Raw genomic sequence first — 24,021 nt, 5'->3', positions numbered from 1 at the left:
AGCTGCTTTAGCCCCCTAGTGTGGGGGTTTGGGAGGGAGCACTGGGTCCATACTCCCAGCAATGGGTCTTCCTGACCTCTGTTGAGCTGTTGTGTGGTGGGATTTATTTTTCAAAATGGCTGCCATGGTTACACATTAGTGGTGGATGAGGTGAGCTTCCCCCTTACTATGTAAAGCGCTCTATAAATCCAATCAATTATTATTATTGGGGACATGAATGTCGAGTGACTAAAGTGCAAGATCCCTGCTTTATTCTGTGGTCTATAGACTCACTAAAGGACACTACACATGAGAAAAGCAAAAAGCTTTTTTCCAAAAATGTTTTTTTTTTTATTAAGAAATAAAAAGGTTTAATGTTTTTCTCAGTAAAACCCTGTTTTAAACACACATTTTTGCTTTACAGGTTATTTAGCGCCATAGAAATAAAAAATAAAATATTTCAAATTGTATTTGAAAAATGTTTCTTCTTCATGGATTAAAAACATTTCCCCTTGTACATTCTTAAAAAGGATGGGCTGGTATGTAATGACATGTAATGTATGAGGCAGGAGAGTTAAATAACTTTAACATTATGTTTTCTATCTGTAGGGATCAGTAGCCTGTCTGATTATAGACAGCTAATCTCAATGGAAATGGAGGATACGATCCAAATGGCACCCTATTCCCTATATTGTGTACTACTTTTGACCAGAGACCTATGTCAAAAGTAGTTCACTATGTAGGGAATAGGGTGCCATTTAGAATACAGTCAGAGACTTCTCCAATCTCCAGCGATGGGACTGGGTGTCAATATCTTCACTGTAATAATGTATTCTCATTTGGTTTTTCAGTAAGCTTCTTTGATACAACACCTGTAAGGTACCTAGCTCGCTAACTACTAGCATTTGTTTTTTTACAGGTATCTAGCTAGCTAACTACTAGCGGTTTGTTACAGGTATCTAGCTAGAAAACTACTAGCGGATTGTTAGAGGTACCTAGCTAGCTAACTACTAGCGGTTTGTTACAGGTATCTAGCTAGAAAACTACTAGCAGTTTGTTACAGGTATCTAGCTAGAAAACTACTAGCGGTTTGTTAGAGGTACCTAGCTAGCTAACAACTAGCGGTTTGTTACAGGTGCCTAGCTAGCTAACTACTAGCGGTTCATTTCTGTGCGACATAATACATCTTCTGTACAAACAAACAGCACTATGGTAGATAGACAGGCCTATGTTTGGCGGCAGCATCATTTCACCTATACCTCACATGCCAATTCAGATAGTCATTATAAAATGGCAGGATAACTTTTCATTGCAACTTCAGATATTTTAAAATGTTTAATATTTTTGATAAAGATGAATCAAATTCTGTGTGTTATGACAGAAAGCGATACTACTGCATTGAACGTTGTTTCTTTGTTGATATTATGGCATAAGATTTTGTGGTAGGTTTTCATTGGCCCCTGAAATTGTTGTAATTTTGTCTCTCGCATTGTTTAAGCAAGTTTTTTTTTTAAATTTCTCTCTATAAAGTTAAAAGTACCACCTATTTGAAAAACAGAGTGAAAAAATACTTATCTTTCTACGAAGTATTGCACATTACAAATTGCAGTTTTGTTGATTAACAGTAAGTTGTTAAATGACGATTCATCCTCAGGAAGTATTAGTAACTGGAGACGGGCTGGTCATTTTACATTTTGAATACAAAAAGGCAAAAACGTGATTGAAAAACAATCAAAGTACAATAAACTAAACGTTCTGATTTTATACCCCCAGAAAAAAAATAGATTTTTTTATTTTTATGTAATAGAATCAATAGAATTAAGCGAAGCTTCAGTTTCACTACATGGGGTTTCACATTTCAACATTCCATTCTAAGAAGAATATCTTTGCATTGTGAATCATAACGCTTCAAATCCCAACAGGCTTTTGTTTGAATTGTTTCTGCCTCTTTGAAAAGCTGTAATAATATAATATTTAAAACTAAACTAAGATATGACGACTGATAGATAGGGAGTGTGAAAAGGCTGGAGGAAGTGGATAGTATAAGTTAGTATATTAATCAATTACCATATGTATTATCATTACATCAGAATGTACACTGACCTAGCCTGCAGAAATTCAATAGAAAGATCTGATGATTGAGAAGCAGTCTGCTTGTATTTTGAATGGTTCCTTGATCAATATTTACGATTTATGATCAATATTTACTGTATGGGGAGTTTACATTAATGCGTAAAGTTATTATGGCAGGTCCTTTAGGCTCCTGTCAATCCATTAGAGACACAGACTAAATAGATGCTATATGCATTATATAGTGTGATGTTGTGCTTCTTATTTACTTGCCACTATGTAATGTCCTCTATCTATAGCCAGCGAGATACAACAACAGACTAAAACACTAAGAATAAAGGAAAAAACTCCCTTCATTACTTAGTGCAAATAATTCATCACAGACTTTAAACACGTATGATGTAGCTACTGTATGCACTGGGATGGATGGCATGTAGCAGTAGTGTCCTTCACCAGCATAGTATAGTCTAGTTTAAAATGGAGTTGTGCTGACTGTATGTATGTACACTAGACACTGTACAAGGAGGACAGGTTTGTACCTCCACAGTCAGAGCCAGGTACAGTTGCCGGCACTAAAAAGCTAGGTTGTACTGCAGTGTTATTTATACAGACAGAACAATTGCTGCAAGGCGCTCAAGTACCTTCTAGCAAATAGTTGCGTCAAAAACAAGTATTGGAGACCGGTGCAGGATTTTAAAAACCCTAACTTTTTAGCAACTGTAGATGAGATGCTCTGGACCCTGAACGCAGCCTAGTAGTGGAGGTACGTTCAGGTTCAGTTGTAATTTTACAACAAACATCGACGACAAACACACTGCACTAATCTCACTGTATACAAGGGGCACCACCTCCACGATATTATCGTACTATAGACATTAGTTAAGCTGAGAAGAGAGAGGGGCTAGGTTGATCTAGATACAAACATGACATAGTCAAATGTTACTGCTCAAAACATGACACACATTTAGTTCTTACGGTTTTATACGACCCTTTCTTTTGTATTATGTATTTTCTTCTCTCTTTAAAAAAAAAAAAGATTCCTAAAATAGAGACGACCGCTTATAGTTCTACAGGAAAGAAGAAGTAAAATGGACCATGTACTGATTCTGCTTGCTCCAAGTGGCTTGGAAATCTACATTTCCTTCTAACTACATTAATCGTAATAACAGTAATATTAATAACAATAGTTTAATAAAAAATATTAAAAACATAGACAGGAAACCAATAATGTAACTTCCTCTGTAGAAAACAAAACAAAAAGAAGACTCCTAGTGCAGATACATAGCAATGTAAACCTGGTCCTATAACTAGTTTAGTGATAATATAGTATAATAACATAGAAAGCGGGTCATTTTTTTTTTCTTCTTCAATTCGTTCCTCTCACAGAGAGCGCTCACATCATAGTTTCTACAATAGTGTGGGTGGGCTTGATCAGGCCGTTGTTCCCGTTAGGGTCCAGGGGGTAGGCCAGCTCGGCAGACATGCCCTTGGGACGGTGGTCGACTGGACGGGAGCTAGCACCTCCCAGCGGAGCTGCCACAGCCTTGATCCTCTGGGTGGAGACAAAAAGAAGAGATCTGTTTAATTCCACTAAATACCAATATACTGTACAAGTATGATTATATGACGGCAAGTGTACCTGTTACAGATGGATCAACTTGAAAAATGACCTCTAGACTCACCAACTTCTACTGGCTTAATCACAACTTTGTTGGGAGGTCCAGTATATCAGTCAGAGCTCAGAGGTCAAGATGAAGCTTCTGAACTACATGAAGTCCCTTGGGGTAGGAGCTAGGGTGTAGGGTCTAGAACCTAGGGGTAGGGGCTAGGGCTTAGAGGGTAGGGTCTAGAACCTAGGGGTAGGGGCTAGGGCTTAGGGTGTAGGGTCTAGAACCTAGGGGTAGGAGCTAGGGCTTAGGATCTAGAACCTAGGGGTAGGGGCTAGGGCTTAGGGTCTAGAACGTAGGGGTAGGGGCTAGGGCTTAGGGTGTAGGGTCTAGAACCTAGGGGTAGGGGCTAGGGCTTAGGTTGTAGGGTCTAGAACCTAGGGGTAGGAGCTAGGGCTTAGGGTCTAGAACCTAGGGGTAGGGGCTAGGGCTTAGGGTGTAGGGTCTAGAACCTAGGGGTAGGGGCTAGGGCTTAGGGTGTAGGGTCTAGAACTTAGGGGTAGTGGCTAGGGCTTAGGGTGTAGGGTCTAGAACCAAGGGGCTTGGGGGCTAGGGCTTAGAATGTAGTGTCTAGAACCAAGGGGCTTGGGGCTAGGGCTTAGGATGTAGTGTCTAGAAACGAGGGGCTTGGGGGCTAGGGCTTAGGATGTAGTGTCTAGAACCAAGGGTCTTGGGGGCTAGGGTTATAAGAGTTGTGTACTAACCTCTATGAGTGGTCCATCGGACTGGATGATCTTGATGACCACCACCATAGGAATACAGATCATAGAAGCCAGGGCCAGAGTCCAGCCCACACCGATGGACCAGTCGGGGTACTCGTAAACCTTGTTGTAAGTCAAAGGTTTGTATTTGACCAAGGAGAAGACAAAGCAACCCTGGAGGCAGAGAGAAAACACCAATGGAGGGTAAATGTATTAATGCTAACTCACATTCTCCAATGTCTGACAATGAGGAAACGGTTTGGCGTTCTTGTACATTTGCAGTGCCAGCTTGCACTAGCTAACTATCGGTTTCAAAACAAGGGATCTACCTGAAAACGTCCTTGTTCTCAGTAATACAATACTTGATGCTTGATGCTTTTTTAAAAAATGATGCAAACTGAGTCTTTCAATTCATTCAGACAAACAACTATTGTTTCATGAACATTTTGGAAAACAAATTCAAATGAAAACAATTATTGACGTAATTGATAATAGCGTTACAGCCATATCTAAAATTATAATAATATCAGAGCTGGTAGTAATTGACATCCACTAAGACATAGTCTCCTCAAACTCTCCTTAGTCCCTCTCATTCTCCTTGAGATCTCCTTAATCTCTCCTTAGTCCGTCTCAAGAGAACAAATAGCACTATGTTTCCTGGCCGTTAAGACACAGGAGATTCAACAAGATTAAACAGGATTAGCCTACGGACGGAGCCAAGCACCACATTTCCCAAATGCCTCAACAGTTTTAATCCAGCAAGCACACACAGCATGGGACGCCGGGCCAACGGTTACCCTTTAACCTCCAGGGAGGCAGGGCCAACGGTTACCCTTTAACCTCCAGGGAGGCAGGGCCAACGGTTACCCTTTAACTACCAGGGAGGCAGGGCCAACAGTTACCCTTTAACCTCCAGGGATGCAGGGCCAACGGTTACCCTTTAACTACCAGGGAGGCAGGGCCAACGGTTACCCTTTAACCTCCAGGGAGGCAGGGCCAACGGTTACCCTTTAACCTCCAGGGAGGCAGGGCCAACGGTTACCCTTTAACCTCCAGGGAGGCAGGACCAACGGTTACCCTTTAACCTCCAGGGAGGCAGGGCCAACGGTTACCCTTTAACATCTATCTATCTGTCTGTCTGTCTGTCTGTCTGTCTGTCTGTCTGTCTGTCTGTCTGTCTGTCTGTCTGTCTGTCTGTCTGTCTGTCTGTCTGTCTGTCTGTCTGTCTGTCTGTCTGTCTGTCTGTCTGTCTGTCTGTCTGTCTGTCTGTCTGTCTGTCTGTCTGTCTGTCTGTCTGTCTCTATCTCTCCTCTCTCCTCTCTCTCTCTCTCCTCTCTTTTACCAGGCAGATGGCCATTCCATCTTGGGTTCAGCATTGTTGAACTTACTGAGTCAATTGTGGATTTTCACAGCAAATCCAGAGGATGGACGGACGGACACGCAAACGCAAACACACACACTGCTGTTGTAGTAGTATAATGTTTGAGTGGGGGGAAGAAGGGATGACAGATGTGTACAGATATATCACTTTCTGTCCTTTACTGTAGGGTCTGCATCCCTCCTCATATCTCTGTCCTTTACTGTAGGGTCTGCATCCCTCCTCATATCTCTGTCCTTTACTGTAGGGTCTGCATCCCTCCTCATATCTCTGTCCTTTACTGTAGGGTCTGCATCCCTCCTCATATCTCTGTCCTTTACTGTAGGGTCTGCATCCCTCCTCATATCTCTGTCCTTTACTGTAGGGTCTGCATCCCTCCTCATATCTCTGTCCTTTACTGTAGGGCCTGCATCCCAAATGGCACCCTATTCCATATGTAGTGCACTTATTTTTGACTAGGGCCCATAGGTTACATTATATAGAATAAAATACAGCAAAGGTACCATTTGATACGAAAGTCAATATGAATGAACATAGACTCACCACACAAAGAAGAGGTGTGATTAAAGACCAGCTCCATTTCATCCAGGGATTTGGTCTGTAGCCAATCATGTCTTCAATCGCATCATAGAAATTATCAACGCCTGATAGGAGGAGAGAAAAAAAAATAGAGCATTTTGTCAGATTGATATAAATGGTACCCTATATTCCTTTTATAGTGCACTACTTTTAGACCAGGGCCTATAGTAAGGCTGTGGTCAAAAAGACGTCCACTATAGGGACTATAGGGTACCATTTGTGATGTAGACAGTATTCTATCTCATGTTTCTCTTTATACTGGGACACAGCCTGTCTAGGTCTAGATGTATTTTTGACGGTGTCCGGCGATATAATGCAACAATAAATTGAGACAGAACTGTAACATCTCTATACAGCTGGAGTAGTTGTGAATGTATTTCACTGACGGAGCCCGAGGACATTTAAGGACCACAGCTCCTATACAGACATACACAGACAGAGCATTATATTAGTAGACGTACCATAAACCCAGGCTACAGCAATACATTCAAAGAATGCAACCCACAAAAGGCACACACCGCTGGCTGCATAGTAGTCAAAGAGTTGAAATACATACATGCCACCCTGTGGGAGAGAGGAACAGGATTTAGTGCTTGGCTCATGTGTGAATGTAGGATTCAATGCATAGATTTACAACAACAAAAAAGGGTTCCAAAAGGGTTCTTCGGCTGTCCCCATAGGAGAACCCTACAGTGTAAAGGGTTCCACATTGAACACAAAAGGGTTCTCCCTGGAACCAAAACGGGTTCTTCAAAAGGTTTCTCCTATGTGGACAGCTGAAGAACCATTTTAGGTTCTACATAGCACCTAATTTTTCTAAGAGTGTAGTGGTGGGAGAATAACCGTTCGCATTCCAAATAGCACCTTGTTCCCTACATAGTGCAGTACTTTTTACCATAGCCCTATGGGCCCTGGATAAAGAAGTGCACTTTATATAATAAGGAATAGGGTACCATTTGTGATGCAGACATGTTCCGACACAATAGCCCAACGGAACCTTGAGCCGTCCCGAGTTCCAACTCTCAACAGAGCACTCAGTCAGAGGCAACATGAGATTGTGATGTCATGGAAAAAGAACAGGCTACTGTGGTCGAAATTACATAAAGCAGTAAGTCCCTGACTCCCTGGCTGTCTAGGGGGCTTAGTGGGGTAGGATTAGGGAGTAGGGACTGTGGTGGGTTTGGTCTTTCTGAGGGTCATCCCATGCTTCTTTCTACATTATGAGGCTGAGAGGCAGGGACACCGCACAGTATCTCCAAGTATAGCTAGCTAGCAATAACTTTTTACAGCTCATGATGCCCTGGTTTGAGATGAGCTTCCCAGAAAGTGACTGACAGTTCAGTAGGGTTTCTCAGAGTGGAGATAAAAGAGAGCGAGGTGTATGTGTGAGCCAAATATTTCTCTAAATAGACCATACAGTAGACTACTGGGAAGCTCAGGCCACACCAGAATATTTGGAGTGGTGCTATTGTGAGGTACTGGCATGAGAAGATAGGAAAATAGAAAGTGGAACTGAATGTATGGGACTCTTGTTTCTGGGGGAATTTGAGGTTTAAAAGCTCCACAAGACCATTTTCTATTCAAGTGCGGTGGGAACCACTGCCATAAGGTGAAGCTATATTGTCTACATTGCCTTCAGAAAGTATTCACTTCCCTTGACTTTTTTCCACATTCTGTTGTATTACAACCTTCATTTAAAATTGATTACATTTATATATTTTTGTCACTGGCCTACACACAATACCCCATAATGTCAAAGTGAAATTATGTTTTTCAAAATGTGTACTAATTCATTAAAAATGAACAGATGAAATGTCTTGAGTCAATAAGTATTCAACCACTCTCTTATGGCAAGCCTAAATAAGTTCAGGAGTAAAAAATGTGCTTAACAAGTCACATAATAAGTTGCATGGGCTCACTCTGTGTGCAAATTATTGTGTTTAACATGCTTTTTTAATGACTACCTCATCTCTGTACCCCTAACATTTATCTGTAAGGTCCCTCAGTCGAGCTGTTAATTTCTAACACAGATTCAACCACAAAGACCAGTTTTCCAACGCATCGCAAAAAAGGATACCTGTTGGTAGATTGGAAAAAGAAAAAAAAACAGACTTTGAATATCCCTTTGAGCATGGTGAAGTTATTTATTACACTTTGGATGGTGTATCAATATACCCAGTCACTACAATGATACAGGCATCCTTCCTAACTCAGCTGCGAGACAGGAAGGAAACCGCTCAGGGATTTCACCATGAGGCCAATGGTGACTTTAAAACAGTTATAGTTCATTGGCTGTGACATGAGTTAACTGAGGATGGATCAACAACATTGTAGTTACTCCACAAAACCAAACGAATTGATCTTGTTTGCAATAAGGCACTAAAGTAATACTGCAAAATATGTGGCAAAGAAAATAACTTTATGTTTGGGGTAAATCCAACACAGCACATCACTGAGTACCATTCTTCATATTTTCAAGCATAGTGGTGGCTGCATCATGTTATGGGTATGCTTGTAATCGTTAAGGACTGGGGAGGGATGGTACCAGGAGGCCAATGTATTCTTGGGGACCTTCAATGCTGCAGAAATATTTTGGTACCCTTCCCCAGATCTGTGCCTCAACACAATCCTGTCTCGGAGCTCTACGGACAATTCCTTCGACCTCATGGCTTGGTTTTTGTACTGTCAACTGTGGGACCTTATATAGACAGGTGTGTGCCTTTCCAAATCATGTCCAATCAATTGAATTTACTACAGGTAGACTCCAATCAAGTTGTCGAGACATCTCAAGGATGATCAATGGAAACAGGATGCACCTGAGCTCAATTTCAAGTCTCATAGCAAAGGGTCTGAATACTTATGTAAATAAGGTATTTCTGTTTTTTATTTTTTATACATTTGTAAAATGTATAAAAACATGTTTTCACTTTGTATTATGGGGTATTGTGTGTGGATTGCTGAGGATTTTTTTTTTTTTAATCAATTTTAGAATAAGGCTGTAACGTAACAAAATGTGGAAAAAGTCAAGGGGTGTGAATACTTTCCAAATGCACTGTACATCATATTCATTAGGATGTCGCTTAATTTTAGTAAGATAATATTATATTCATTAGGGTGTCGCTTAATTTTAGTAAGATAATATTATATTCATTAGGGTGTCGCTTAATTTTAGTAAGATAATTTTATATTTATTGGGGTGTCGCTAAGGTTCGGGACTGGGCTGGACACTTGTGATACTGTATCTTACATAGGAAAGTACATTAACTAGAACTTATTTAAGTAACATTAGGGCCATATGATATCAGAGTAAAAAGTTCAAGTTTACTCCCAGAAGATAGTACTTACCCTAGTAACCATGGTAAGTCCCAGAAGATAGCTTATGGAGCACACTGTAGCTATAAAAAGTTCCCGACGGTAACCCTTCCTTAGGAAGGAGGGATACAGATCCACCAAGGAGGTGATCTGTCCTTCCACTTCCACAAACTGGGGACAGGAAGACACAGAGACAAGAGATGAGAGTAGTGGTGCATACAGTAGGCCTGATAGGCTAACATTGTTGTAGGGACGTAGTCCTGTGTGGCTCAGTCCATAAAACATGTCTCTTGCATCGACAAGGGTCGTGGGTTTGATTCCCATGGTATAACTGTCTATGGATGCTATGGATGCTAGCATTTAGCTGTGGTAATGATACGACTGTCTATGGATGCTAGCATTGAGCTGTAGTAATGATACGACTGTCTATGGATGCTAGCATTGAGCTGTGGTAATGATACGACTGTCTATGGATGCTAGCATTTAGCTGTAGTAATGATATGACTGTCTATGGATGCTAGCATTTAGCTGTGGTAATGATACGACTGTCTATGGATGCTAGCATTGAGCTGTGGTAATGATACGACTGTCTATGGATGCTAGCATTGAGCTGTAGTAATGATACTACTGTCTATGGATGCTAGCATTATGGATGCTAGCATTGAGCTGTGGTAATGATACGACTGTCTATGGATGATAGCATTATGGATGCTAGCATTTAGCTGTATTGACTAACTGACTGACTACGTCAACATGTAGTTGTTTTTTCATAAGCAGTTAACATCCAGCATTAGAACCTGGGGTGATGTGTCCGTGTCCTGGCTTGCCTCTGTGGATTGACAGTTTTTATTGACTGACTGTTTAGTCCTGTTTAGGCCTGTATTGATCACATGTGTATGGGGGCAGGAGTTTTTCCTCCTGATCACATGTATATGGGCCACAAGTTTTTTCCTGGCCATGTGACCATGAATTTCCCCATGCAGGTTAATAAAGCTGACCATGTGACATTCAGGAACTTGCTTAGTTATAACTTCCCTATATTAATATACTGACTGTGGCCACGCTCTAATGCCATTGGATCTTGAAAATTGGAACAAAGCACCTCTATCTCTTAACATGCTTACAACCCTGTACATTTACCCTACAAAGTGTATATTTTTCACCATCTCAGCAATTGTATCACTCATATCAATAAACTGACTTACTGTCTCATAATAAAACATACAACTTCCATTAACAAGACAATAAAATGTGTATAATTTCATAATCTTAGTGCTCATATGACTGATATCAATAAACTTCCTTACCACTGTGTTATAACGACCTGACCTGACTTCCTCAGATTCAGATTTTTGATTAATTATGACGATACCACTGACCTATCCTAACGTAGCAGTCGTAAAAGGAACGCCTGAACGGGTTCGTCAGAAAGCAGAAACATCCGGTTTTCAGGCTTCTCCTCTTCCTCTATGCTTTTCCCATAAACCGTATGCTTCCGGTTTCCTTACGTCCCCGCTGAAGGTGCAACTGACGTGACTGTATCAAATTCAGAGTCAGATCCTTGATTCATTATGAGTATACTACTGACTGTTTCAGAATCAGAGTCAGATTCAGATCCTTGATTCATTATGAGTATACTACTGACTGTTTCAGAATCAGTCAGATTCAGATACTTGATTCATTATGAGTATACTACTGACTGTTTCAGAATCAGTCAGATTCAGATACTTGATTCATTATGAGTATACTACTGACTGTTTCAGAATCAGTCAGATTCAGATACTTGATTCATTATGAGTATACTACTGACTGTTTCAGAATCAGAGTCAGAGTCAGATACTTGATTCATTATGAGTATACTACTGACTGTTTCAGAATCAGAGTCAGAGTCAGATACTTGATTCATTATGAGTATACTACTGACTGTTTCAGAATCAGAGTCAGATTCAGATCCTTGATTCATTATGAGTATACTACTGACTGTTTCAGAATCAGAGTCAGATTCAGATCCTTGATTCATTATGAGTATACTACTGACTGTTTCAGAATCAGAGTCAGATTCAGATCCTTGATTCATTATGAGTATACTACTGACTGTTTCAGAATCAGAGTCAGATCCTTGATTCATTATGAGTATACTACTGACTGTTTCAGAATCAGAGTCAGATTCAGATACTTGATTCATTATGAGTATACTACTGACTGTTTCAGAATCAGAGTCAGATTCACATACTTGATTCTCAATTCATACTGAATATACTGACCTGACTGTCTCAGATTCAGACTCAGATACTCGTCGCCAAACCCACTGGCTCCAGGTTATCTACAAGACCCTGCTAGGTAAAGTCCTGCCTTATCTCTGCTCGCTGGTCACCATAGCTGCACCCACCCGTAGCACGCGTTCCAGCAGGTATATCTCACTTGTCACCCCCAAAGCCAATTCCTCCTTTGGCCGCCTCTCCTTCCAGTTCTCTGCTGCCAATGACTGGAACGAACTACAAAAATCTCTGAAACTGGAAACACTTATCTCCCTCACTAGCTTTAAGCACCAGCTGTCAGAGCAGCTCACAGATCACTGCACCTGTACATAGCCCATCTATAAATAGCCCAAACAACTATCGCTTCCCCTACTGTATTTATGTATTTATTTTGCTTCTTTGCACCCCAGTATTTCTACTTTGCACACTCATCTACTGTCAAATCTACCATTCCAGTGTTTTACTTGCTATATTGTATTTACTTTGCCACCATGGTCTTTTTTGCCTTTACCTCCCTTATTTCACCTCATTTGCTCACATTGCATATAGACTTATTTTTCTACTGTATTATTGACTGTATGTTTGTTTTACTCCATGTGCAACTCTGTGTTGTTGTATGTGTCGAACTGCTTTGCTTTATCTTGGCCAGGTTGCAGTTGTAAATGAGAACTTGTTCTCAACTTGCCTACCTGGTTAAATAAAGGTGAAATAAAATAAAAATAAAATAAAGATACTTGATTCTCAATTCATACTGAACATACTGACCTGACTGTCTCAGAGTCAGATTCAGATTCAGATACTTGATTCTCACTTCATACTGAACATACTGACCTGACTGTCTCAGATTCAGACTCAGATACTTGATTCTCAATTCATACTGAACATACTGACCTGACTGTCTCAGATTCAGATTCAGATACCTGATTCTCAATTCATACTGAACATACTGACCTGACTGTCTCAGATTCAGACTCAGATACTTGACTCTCAATTCATACTGAACATACTGACCTGACTGTCTCAGATTCAGATACTTGACTCTCAATTCATACTGAACATACTGACCTGACTGTCTCAGATTCAGATACTTGACTCTCAATTCATACTGAACATACTGACCTGACTGTCTCAGATTCAGATTCAGATTCAGATTCAGATACTTGATTCTCAATTCATACTGAATATACTGACCTGACTGTCTCAGATTCAGATTCAGATACTTGATTCTCAATTTATACGGAGTAGACCACTGACCTGACTGTCGAGACCCAGTAGCAGAAGCATGATGAAGAAGAGGATAGCCCAGAAGGTTGGCAGCGGCATCATAGACACAGCTTTAGGATAGGCAATGAAGGCCAAGCCAGGACCTAGAGAGGAACAAGAAGAGAGAGGGGGATGGGGAAGTGGAGAAAACACAATTAGAAACCAGGGTTCTATCGTTTGATCTGGTCTGATGCCATCTTGGTGCGTCCAAGTATAACACAGACCAAACTAATTTTAATAAGAAATAAGAAATCCTCAAAGTGTAGATCTATCTCGTCTCATCTTATCCTTACGATCATATACCGTAGGCCATTTAAGTGTAATGTATTGTCAATGCCCTTTTAACTTATGGTTCCTGGTAAGACTAGGGATTCATGTTATGACAAGAACTATCAAAGAAGGTCAACATAGCCTTACAATAGAACAGCTTAAAATGTTCATCCCCTATCAATATGTGTATATAATAACTATACTAAACTAGTAGAATATATAGGCTAGTATATAACATAACTAGTTTAGTATATAGTAGAATATATAGTGTATAATAACAACGACAGGATCAGAGGCAACATACGTCGCCTCTTCTTGATTGTAACTATAGCAACGTCACGATAACGTGGCATTATAACAATGGGATAACCTGTTACAACAGAAGTTAAAAAACAAAACAGGAAAAACAGCAAACACATAGAATAAAGTTGGTTTAGCTGTGAAATATATGACAAGGCATCCAACCAAACACGACATGACTAGCTAGCAGACTGCCTAGTGAGCTGGCTTTGAATCTTCCATAATAATAATAAAATAAAATCCTCTGTCGTGCTTGAGGCTGGTCTAGCAGGTAATGCCGTCGCCATCAGCACATATGTATCATCCTCAGCGTGGGTGCACATCTGGAACTACTCTGCATTTCTACCCCAAAAAGAAAACCTCTCTCCTCAGAATCAAGTTGCTGCAGTTTAAGGCAAAGACCAAGTTGTCTCTTTCTCAGTGCACTATGCACCTTATTTCACTGCTTACAGCACAAGGTGTAAATTAGAACATGGTATCACAGACCATCTACAGTACAGTGTACCAAAACTCTCCCGTCGAAACTCATTGAATTACTTATTCTATTAAACTGCTTACAGTAAATAGCATTAATCTAGATCAGTATACTTATCAACTAAATTTGTTTCATCATATGATGTAATATATACAGTGGGGTCTGAAATTATTGACACCCTTGACAAAGATGAGTAATAATGACTGTATAAAATAAACATTTCAAATACTGAGCTATATGTTATAAACAAAAATATGGGGGAAATGATATTATTTTATACTAATAGAATTTCTCAGAGAAAGAGATCGCTCAGACAGCTGAGATACTGAGATAGATTACTGAGATAGCTCAGTATTTAAATGATTTATTTTCTACAGTCATCATTTCTCATGCATTCACTGTATCTCTGTACTCCAGCAGGAACACCCTGCACAGTCTCCTCAGAAGGATAGGGATAGAGATATCGTTCAAGGCTAGAGCAGACTGACTACACACTGCAAGAGGGAGCCAGTGATGCAGAATCTCAGTTAATACCATCAAAAGACCCATCTTTCATATCAGAATGTACAGTATAGTATATCTGCTGTAATAAAAGTAGAAATTAAGGGTGTTTTTTCTCAATTACAGAAAAATCACCTAAAAACATCACCACATTGATGCCTCCTTGTAGTATACACAGCAGTAGAAGGAGAATGACATAACAAGTGCAATAGTTAAAAACATGCTTATAATTAGAAACTTACAGAACAAATAGAATCCGCCAAGGGCATCAACCATTGAACTGATCACATTGTAAAAGACGGATAAATATGCTAGACCCATCTAAAACAGCCCAGAGTTAAGTGTCATAAGTGAGACTTAAGTCATACTTGCTTATTTTAACTTGGCACAAGATGTCCTGGATTACTGACATTATGCTTCGCCCTCATACAGTAGATACAGTATCTGTTGGAACAGGCTGGAGCAGGACTCTTAAATCTACTGGTTGGTCGTGAGAAGAAAAGGTCATGATGGGATCTCTCATGCATGGCTTGACTCTTCGCTCCCTAGCGTTCTGGATAAGATCCAATTTAACAGTAAAACTTTTTTTCTTTCCACCAGCATGTTCCTTGATACTCGATTGCTTGAAGAATCCAACCAGATCCAAATATGTGATATCCATGATATAGAGGTGCACTGAAAGGTTTTACCACAGTAAGCTGTTTTTTTATACTGTAACTTGGTATTTTTATTTCTGTCAAGCAGTGTTTGATTGCCGAAACTTCCATATTTCGATGCCGTCTTTCATGAAAATAAATCCATTTCATTCTTTACATTTAACTTTATCTAGTGTCTTTCGGATTTTGTCTTTTTTTCTGTTGGATAGAACCAGCAACACTGTTGTTTTTGCTGTTGTTTATTGTTTGTTTATTTTAAGTAGCAGCGCCCACCATCACTGCCACTTTGACCACCTCGTACCTGACTCTGCCACATCGGCAATGTCCACCCCTTGCTCTTGTGCCATGAAGCCCAGGACGGAAAATATTGCGAAGCCAGACACAAAACTGGTACCGCTGTTGAGGCCTCCCAGCAGCAAACAGTCCCTATATCACACATGTCATGGAGGTTGTTAATGAACACAAAAGGAACCTAGGTTCCCCACTTTTTTCTTTTTTTTCTACCCATTTTTCTTTAACCACTGGATTAGGTCCCACCACCACCATCACCTCCCTCCCTCCACCCCCCCCCCCCCCCCCCACCCCCCCCACCCCACCCCCCTGGCGTGGATGCTCACCTATAGCAGTTGTATTTGTATTTGTTGTAGCTCCCCAGTGACGTCATAGCTCCCAGACAGATGGCATAGGAGAAGAAGATCTGAGTCCCTGCATCAATCCAAACCTGGAGGTAGAAGGGGGGAAGACATAAAGGCTGAGACGCAAGCTTTGGGAAACACTGAGTAGTATTTAGACTATTTGAGGTATTATTACATTGGACAATATTTTGACTGACTTTGTCTACACAATTTTCCTTATCCCAGGAGAATCACGTTTACCCAAGGACTACTAATGAAAATTAGCTTTACAGCCAACTACACCACATTAACATTATCTTGGGGCGTAAGACAAGGATGTCCTTTAATCCCCTTTCTATTCATTATGGCGATTGAAATATTTTTTTCTAAAGATAAGATCAAATATTAAACTCAAAGGATTTGAAATTCAAGATTTAGGCCAGGATTCTGTGTGGTTTGTTTGAATCCCAGCCACAGTTGCTTAATGAATAGATTTAAAAGGTTCCAAGACAGGACAGGGCAGGGTGGGGAGTGGTGGGGCAAGGCAAGGTGGTTCTACCTCAGGGTCTTTGAGACGTTGCAGGTCTGGGTACAGGTAGAACTTGATTCCTTCAGATGCTCCTGGCAGAGTGACGCCGCGGATCAACAGAATGATCAGCATGACGAAGGGGAAGGTAGCAGTGACGTACACAACCTGTTGGGAAACAGAGGACAAACCGTCGATGTATCAGCAGATTTACACATCGATAGTGTCGATCTCATCCACATACATTTCTTTGTCTAAAGAGACAGACTTGACACATTCTCAGTTGTCTGTCAGAATCGTAACCCTGTCTTTTATCAGAATCCAATCCTCTCTGTTATTCTCTTTCCTTTTGTTTTGTGAAGGCTGACACCAAGCTTCCCTTTCTAGGAAGCGAAGACTGCAGATACCGAATGATTTATAGCTTAGAGGGACAAGGAAACATAAATCAGGCTAAACCAATCAATTGGCTCAATTAAACAAGGTTTCTGGGATCGATCCAGCTCCCTGACTGGTCCCGGGGGTGTTGCTGTGCCTGGTCTGGCTCTTGTTTACACTCGTTACGGAGAGATTTAATTGCACTCTGGAACACTGCTCTTGATTTATGCCGATAGTCTGTCGTATAGTAGTAGCCTGTTCAACTTGGCATCGTTGCACTTTGAGGTGTGTCTCATTAAGATGTATGAATCCGTGCAGGCAGTGGCAGGGGGGAATCCATAGAATTAGAATCTCTAGAAAGGACATTCAATTATCCATTCAATTATCGTAAATAAAATGTTGGCCTTTTGGTGTACAAGTTAACATTTGTTGCACTTTCATTTCTCCTTGCTGTGGATATATTTGACCAATAATTTGGCTTCAGGGTGTGTTTGCGTAAACGCCGAATGGTACGTGGTCTGACAGAAAATGTCCATTACATTAAATCTTCAGGGTGTGTTTACGTGAACGCCGAATGGTACGTGGTCTGACAGAAAATGTCCATTACATTAAATCTATTTATATATGGAAAATATAAAGTACTTCCCAGCTAAGCTCACCTTCCCAGTGGATTTGACTCCCTTCCAGATACAGAAGAAACAGATGACCCAGACCCCCAGCAGACACAGAGCAAGGTCCCACTTGACCTCCCCGATTTCATCGATGCCACTGGAGATGCTAAGGACGTTACGTCTGTTGGAGAGAAGACAAAAAGTAATGTTGGGGAAAGAGAGGGTCAGTTGTCCTATAACTGGGGCCCAGAATTTTACCAGGTCAGTTCAAGTAGTGATTTTTACCCCCTTTTTCTATCTTGTCTCATCGCTGCAACTCCCCAATGTGCTCGGGAGGCGAAGGTTGAGTCATGCGTCCTCTGAAACATGACCCGCCAAACTGCGCTTCTTAACAAATGCCCGCTTAACCCGGAAGCCAGCCGCACCATAGTGTCAGAGGAAAAACCATTCACCTGATGACAGTGGTCAGCCTGCAGGTGCCCGGCCCACCACAAGGAGTTGCTAGAGCACGATGAGCCAAGAAACCCCCCCCCCCCCCAGCCAAACCCTCCCCTAACCCGGCCGACGCTAGGCCCTAGGCCCTATGGGGCTCCCAATCACAGCCGGTTGTGATGGGGGAGGTTCATACTAATTGTTTTAAGGTGGTCATACTATGGATCATTTAGCTATTTGATTTTGAATTTTAAGACCCCTTTAGGTATAAAAAAAAATGTATGATAAAATATAGATTTTGGCCTACTACTAAAGCCCATAGAAATGCATTGAATAACACATTCATAAATGGCAAAAAGGACATAAAAAAAGAAAATCATAAGAAACAAGGTTTTGAGTGTCTGTCCTTAATCTAGGAGATATAAAAACACTCCAAATTATAATTTTTTAATTTTTTAATAACATATATAATTTTTTTACACATATTTAACCCTTTTTGGGGGTAGTCACAAAACTACCCTCATACTTCCGTTTGGTTTTTTAAACCAGTACCGGTTACCTTCAGATGAGTCCCGTGACACTTGTGGGGGTCGTAGAGCATAATAGTTTATAGGTCAAACCGTTCAGACGTTTACGTAAGAAGACAGATTATCTGTCACCTTTCACTGCAGATGCGGAAGTGCGAATGGATTGAGATGCATCCAATGGCAAAAAAACAGATATCTCTAGTTTAAACTTACACATTTAGATAGGGATTTCTTTATGTAACCGGTGCGTCAATCGACTCTAGGGGGATATCTGAATTTAAACTGAATTTAGCTTCAACCAATCCCATACTATAGTCGCGCCAAACTATAGTATGGGATTGGTTGATAAATTGGTTTATATAATCATAATAATTATTAGATATTATTATACTATATTCCAGTGCTGTACTAACTCCCAGAACTCAGTGAGACTATTCTGTACAGATGCCGTATCTTAATTGGACAATCCTGTTGTTGCAAGAATCGTCCTGCACAGCAGGAAATGCAAACTTGTAGTGTATTCAAGGTTTAAAAAAGGCTCCTAAAGTTTGTAATTTCCACTTTAAAATGTAAGACTTGATTTGCCCTAACAAAAAAATGTATTAACCCCCTTACAAAATATGTCCATTAATTATAATCACATAATAATTCACATTTCTTGTTGCTGCAGGATTATGTTCCTGCTGTGGTTAAACTGGGTCAAATGAATATATGTCACCTGTATACAGTAGATAAAAGTGAAATACATTTTTAAAAGTTACTGTACTCACTCCCAGAACTCGGTGACGGGCGAGGTGAAGTTGGTGATGTTAGCGGCCAGCATCAGAGTCTTGTTCTTACGTACGGTGTCCTCCACACAGCGGTCTGTGTTCCAGGGGTTCTTACACTTGGCCCAGGGCAGCTCCGGCTGGAAGCACTGGAACAGGTAGTACAAACCCCAGGCCAGGATCACTATGTAGTAGATGTTCAGGAGGGACACGATCACAATCGAAGCATAGCCGATACCTAGGAGGAAAGGTCACATAAATGTTAATCTTGCATGCCAGACATCAGAGACAAATGTATACTGTACAAAAACACTTACAAAGGGAGATTTGATATAAAGGAATCCAATGTAGCTATATTTTGCAATGAACATGTGTATGTTTTGAATGCTGTTGTAATCGTTTGGCTGTAGGACATGAAAATCTCCTCTCCTCTCCCCTCCTCTACCTCCCCCTTCCCTCCACTCTCCCTTCTACTCTCCATCCTCTCCCTCCCTCACTATGTCTCCCTCCATCCCTCCCTCCCTTTATCTCTCCCTCCATCCTTTCCCTGCCTCCCTCCCTCATCCCACTGTCACCCTCTGTTACTTCCCCTCCCTCCAACTGTCCCTCCCTCCCTCCCTCGTCCCATTGTCACCCTCTGTTACTTCCTCATTCCTTCTCCAACTGTCTCTCCCTGCCTCCCTCCCTCCCTCGTCCCATTGTCACCCTCTGTTACTTCCTCATTCCTTCTCCAACTGTCTCTCCCTGCCTCCCTCCCTCCCTCGTCCCATTGTCATCCTCTGTTACTTCCTCATTCCTTCTCCAACTGTCTCTCCCTGCCTCCCTCCCTCCCTCGTCCCATTGTCACCCTCTGTTACTTCCTCATTCCTTCTCCAACTGTCTCTCCCTGCCTCCCTCCCTCCCTCGTCCCATTGTCATCCTCTGTTACTTCCTCATTCCTTCTCCAACTGTCTCTCCCTGCCTCCCTCCCTCCCTCGTCCCATTGTCATCCTCTGTTACTTCCTCATTCCTTCTCCAACTGTCTCTCCCTGCCTCCCTCCCTCCCTCGTCCCATTGTCATCCTCTGTTACTTCCTCATTCCTTCTCCAACTGTCTCTCCCTGCCTCCCTCCCTCCCTCGTCCCATTGTCATCCTCTGTTACTTCCTCATTCCTTCTCCAACTGTCTCTCCCTGCCTCCCTCCCTCGTCCCACTGTTACTTACCCTCCCTCCTCCAACTGTCTCTCCCTGCCTCCCTCCCTCCCTCCTCTTCTCCCACTGTCACCCTCTGTCACTTCCCTTTAATGAAAATGAAACTGGGCCGCCCCCACCAATCCATTCAGGCAGGCAGCCACCAGGGCTGAAAAGTAACAGCTTGTTTTTCTGACAACCAGTCTCATCTTATCTGAATGTATTATACAAATAGAGAGAGTTAGAGTGAGGCTTGGCCTGGTTTGGTTTGGCTGGAGGTGAGTGCCTGTCTGCGTCCCAAACAGTTCCCCTATTCCCATAGGGCCCTGGTCAAGTAGTGCACTACCCTACAGGCCCTGGTCGAGTAGTGCACTATGTAGAGAATAGGGTGCCATTAAGACTCAGCCTATAGGGTTCCATTAAGACTCAGCCTATAGGGTTCCATTAAGACTCAGCCTATAGGATGCCATTAAAACTCAGCCTATAGGATGCCATTAAGACTCAGCCTATAGGATGCCATTAAGACTCAGCCTATAGGATGCCATTAAGACTCAGCCTATAGGATGCCATTAAGACTCAGCCTAAAGGGTGCCATTAAGACTCAGCCTATAGGATGCCATTAAGACTCAGCCTATAGGATGCCATTAAGACTCAGCCTATAGGGTGCCATTAAGACTCAGCCTATAGGGTGCCATTAAGACTCAGCCTATAGGGTGCCATTAAGACTCAGCCTATAGGATGCCATTAAGACTCAGCCTATAGGATGCCATTAAGACTCAGCCTATAGGGTGCCATTAAGACTCAGCCTATAGGGTGCCATTAAGACTCAGCCTATAGGGTTCCATTAAGACTCAGCCTATGTCTACAGACAGAGCATGTCAGCCTATAGCGTACCATCTAGACTGATACATACACAGCTTACTAGCGCTGTCTTCTTTTCTGTTTATAAGATGTCTGTTTGTCTCTCTCCTTCTTGGGTCAGACCTCATTGATAGGCATCTCTCTGATGTTTTCCAGCTCTGGTGCCATAGCAACCTCTAATTCAACACACTATGTACACGGCACGGCTGAGTCTCAAGGGCTCAGTATGTGTGTGGGGGGACGACGACATTCCCTAAGAAAATATCAGAAGATAGCTGGGTAGTAAGACAAAGCACATTGTTTGAGTGGCATGAGTAAAGTACACTTTCAGTTTCCTTCAACTCTCAGTACAGAGTGTGTAATGTCTAATGAAGCCAGGGCATATCAGCTGGCAGTGATTTGCAGTTAGTTGGCAGTTAGGTAGGAGGGGAGTCCAAAGGGAACAGGATGCAACTGCAGTATAGGGTGCCTAGCAACCAGGCAGTATCAAAATAAGGCTAGTTGTTGGTTGGACTACCATGGAGTCGGTGTGGGCGAGGCAGAGCCAGTGTAATGAAATGTGTGGTATCTTTCCTGGCCTGGGCTGGTATGAATAAGATGATTGACCTGTGCAACAATTATTTACTATTCATTTGATTTCGGCTGAAGGTCATTGACCCGATTTGACCTAGCATGTCCCTCTCTTCTAGCTACTCTTGCCAGGTCGTCATTGCAAATAAGATTCTGTTTTTTGATTAGCTGACCTGTATAAATAAAGATTTTATTAATTTAATATTTATTTAACTAGGAAATAACCTTGAGGGTAGAAACGTATTTTGTGAGGGAAACCTTAAATAATAACTAAAAATGTACTCACCAGTAAAGATGGGGCAAAGTTTTTCCCAGCAGGTGATTCCACCCTCGGAGGTGTACTGTCCGAGGGCCACCTCCAGGAAAAACACAGGTAGACCTCCGCCGAAGAGGAAGATGAAGTACGGGATGAGAAATGCACCTGGAGGAGGAGAAGACGAATATATAAACAAATGTGTCAGGTTCAAGAAAAACAAATGTGGTCAAAACCAATGAAGTATGTGTGAATCAAGAGAGTAACTACGGTAAATCATTTTACGTCAGTAATGTTAGAAGGGAGTGAGATGGAGGACATTCATTTGTTAGTCAAGTAAGTCAACCATGGAATGGTTAGTCAATTGGAATGGCTTTAAGCTGTAAAACCTTCATGTTCTAGACCTAGATAGCAGCTGTAAAGGAACCATGGTTGCATGCAGAGAGACTGCCCAGATAGCACATTTGATTCCTTGGAAGTTGTGAGAACGTACGTTTTTGGTTTCCCATTGGTTCTGGGAACGAAGCCATAATTTTCCTGACCGGTAAAACTGAACTTTTTTTTTATGTTCTGAGAAAAGAAGTGAACATTTCGCCTGTTCTGGGAATGTACATTTTTAGCTTGCAGGGAAGTTCTGAGAACATTTTACTATGGTTCCCTGAAAGTTTTCCTGGGAGGTTTCATTAACGTTCTGAGGAAGGAAATTATAGGTTATTTTAAGGTTTTTGAATAACTTCCTTAAAACTTTCACTGAATGTTTGAATAAGACTTTTAATAACACTGCTAGCTAAGGTTAACTGTTTTTAACTACAAGCACAGATAGGACACATGCAAACACATGTATTTTTTAAATCATGGAAACACGTGTATTTTAATCATGGAAACACGTATTTTTAAATCATGGAAACACATGTATTTTTAATAATGGAAACACATGTATTTTTAATCATGGAAACACATGTATTTTTAATCATGGAAACACGTATTTTTTTATTGTGGCACGGCATCAATGAGATTCGAACCTATGATCTTCTGTTGGATGGCTCTACCATGCTTTTTTAACTCATACAAAGCTGTTAATTTTTCTCTATTCAATCAGACCCCATTTCAAAGGAAACACGCACTCAATAAGATCAGGTGTGGCCAATTACTGGGCGTGGCCAACACAGCTGAACACACTTAACAAGATAGAGGATAGAGAGAGTTTTGTTGATGCTAAGAACGGAATATATATGTTTTTAAATAACATTCTTAGTACGTTGATAATGTTTTCTTGTGTTTTTTTTATGGAAAGTTTTCGTAATGCACTGTGAACATTACTTTATATAGAATCATGAGGAAACCTGTAGAAATGTTATGCTGAAGGTCTGAAATTCCCACAGAAGAACGTTGTTTCTTAACGTTCTCGGAACTATGTGAGAACATTCCCAATGTCAAACCAGTTGGAGAACGTTCCTAGAACATGACGATTTTTTAAAAATTAAATCTAAACATGTTTGAACTTTTAGGAAACATTCTGTTAAAGTAATGAAATACCAAGAAAATTACATTTTTTTGGTCAAGTTCCTTAAATGTGCTGCGAATGTTCCAAATCCAAGCAACTATCCTACACCATTCCCAGAAAGATGTGGGAAGGTTGTATGCAAAATAACCATAGAACCACGCTCTCACCAAACTCTAAGAAACATATGGTTCTCAGAACATAATGTGCTAGCTGGGTGCTAGCTGTTGACCTGTACTAACCCACTCTCATGACTTGAATTAATAACCCCCTTGAACACAGCACTCTGCATCTTCTGTTTACATGAATATGTCACAGTGCAATAGCGTCATTGACCCCGAACATCTTAGAGTACAGAGTTGGAATTGGAATGGCTTCATTCCCTTTCACCATTCATGTCCTAGTC

General features: G+C 41.2%; 1 protein-coding gene across 1 annotated transcript in view; it reads right to left on the bottom strand.

Moving 5' to 3' along the window:
- Positions 1-3,223: 3,223 nt before the first annotated feature.
- Positions 3,224-24,021, bottom strand: part of slc6a6b (solute carrier family 6 member 6b) — a 35,690-nt gene continuing 14,892 nt past the window's right edge. Inside the window, 12 exon segments of the mRNA NM_001139800.1 lie at positions 3,224-3,601; positions 4,421-4,591; positions 6,339-6,439; positions 6,836-6,938; positions 9,720-9,857; positions 13,199-13,311; positions 15,711-15,835; positions 16,027-16,130; positions 16,583-16,717; positions 17,584-17,716; positions 19,265-19,499; positions 22,148-22,282. Of these exon segments, the coding sequence (NP_001133272.1) occupies positions 3,443-3,601; positions 4,421-4,591; positions 6,339-6,439; positions 6,836-6,938; positions 9,720-9,857; positions 13,199-13,311; positions 15,711-15,835; positions 16,027-16,130; positions 16,583-16,717; positions 17,584-17,716; positions 19,265-19,499; positions 22,148-22,282 (1,652 nt within the window). The 3' untranslated portion in view covers positions 3,224-3,442.

This window comes from Salmo salar, chromosome 22 (assembly GCF_965601325.2).
Source record: "Salmo salar chromosome 22, fSalSal1, whole genome shotgun sequence".
NCBI lineage: Eukaryota > Metazoa > Chordata > Actinopteri > Salmoniformes > Salmonidae > Salmo > Salmo salar.
The sequence above is the reverse complement of the archived record's forward strand: the minus strand, read 5'-3'. Positions and strand labels throughout refer to the sequence as shown.